Source organism: Penaeus monodon, chromosome 24 (assembly GCF_015228065.2).
Source record: "Penaeus monodon isolate SGIC_2016 chromosome 24, NSTDA_Pmon_1, whole genome shotgun sequence".
In the NCBI taxonomy this organism is placed as follows: Eukaryota; Metazoa; Arthropoda; class Malacostraca; order Decapoda; family Penaeidae; genus Penaeus; species Penaeus monodon.
This window is the reverse complement of record NC_051409.1, coordinates 26,933,996-26,935,195: the sequence shown is the minus strand read 5'-3', so window position 1 is coordinate 26,935,195 and position 1,200 is coordinate 26,933,996. Positions and strand designations below refer to the sequence as shown.

The 1,200-nt window shown below is 36.8% G+C and overlaps 1 protein-coding gene across 1 annotated transcript in view; it reads right to left on the bottom strand.

The window, feature by feature from the left end:
• Positions 1-70: 70 nt before the first annotated feature.
• LOC119588699 (AP-3 complex subunit beta-2-like) overlaps positions 71-1,200 on the bottom strand; it is a gene marked incomplete in the record, with an annotated part of 6,145 nt that continues 5,015 nt past the window's right edge. The window contains 2 exon segments of the mRNA XM_037937337.1: positions 71-229; positions 994-1,133. Of these exon segments, the coding sequence (XP_037793265.1) occupies positions 73-229; positions 994-1,133 (297 nt within the window).

Below are 1,200 nucleotides of genomic sequence, written 5' to 3'. Positions count from 1 at the left end.
GCTAAACAAAAAAGCAATCTTGTCCCACTAGCAAGTGGCTAACCCTAATACTAATTTTCCCTAGATTGTCTTTCAGTCCTTGGCTAAAGCTGACTGCAACTCTTTCAGAAGCATTGATGAAACAACCATCTTCTCACAGTTGATGGTGATTGAACATTCAGCTGTATCCTCTGGGACGGACAAGCTCAGAAGCACCAAAACTTTCCCTGAAGCTGTCTGACCTCCAAACCTGAGGGTAGAGATGGAGAAAAAATGTTGTTAATTACTCTTGGGTTCCTCTGTTCCTCTAATGGGTTCTATTGTTTTCCACTATAGAACTGCATTACTGCATTAGTTGAAAAATTAGTTCCAAAACAATGATTTCTGAGCATATACATAACTTTATTGTATCTCACAATGACAAATATAGAAACACCTATTTACATAAAACTTCTGTAATAAATGGGTCAGTTGGCTAAGGTGCCCGAGTATTGATCTAGTATTAAAGCCTACCTGGTGCCATGAGTGATTAAGAATCCAAGTATTTCTAGCACACATGGGGAGATGGTGACTACTTGGAAGTACAAATTATGCATCATCTAATATATGCCTCTTAATTGATTTAAAATAATACTTTACCACATACAGCAAAATTAATTGTTAAAAGGGCGATGGGCAGTAATCATTAGCTGCCATTTATATACAGTAATATGCCTGCTGATGGTTTGTGGCAAAAAACTAGCAGGCTGTTTTTCTGCCTCTTTTCTTCAAGTGAATGGATGTAGTAAATCTGGTCTTTTTGTTTTTGTTCAATATGTGTGTGCATTATTCATTTCAGAAAATTAAATGACCAACCTCAGCCCAAGCAGTATTTATGTAGTCGCTATAATATCTGCAATTCAATTACATTAAGCATAGATTGTCAAAACACATTTTTCACAATGCTCGTATTCAATTCATGTGAATTAAAAAAATAATGCAATAAACCAAAAAAACAGAGACAATTCAACTTACTTCAATACACTGTCACTCAAACTCTGCACTTGTAGGAGGTTGGCAATCTCATACACATGGTCAACAAGAGCCTTGATGTTCTTCTGTCCACTTGGAGGCTTTGCTGTCCCACTCAGTTCATTCATTCCCCTTAACTTTCCCTGAGAGCACAAAAAACAGAGATCGATCAATGGTTGGAAAAACAATAGCAATAAGAGCTTACTTCCA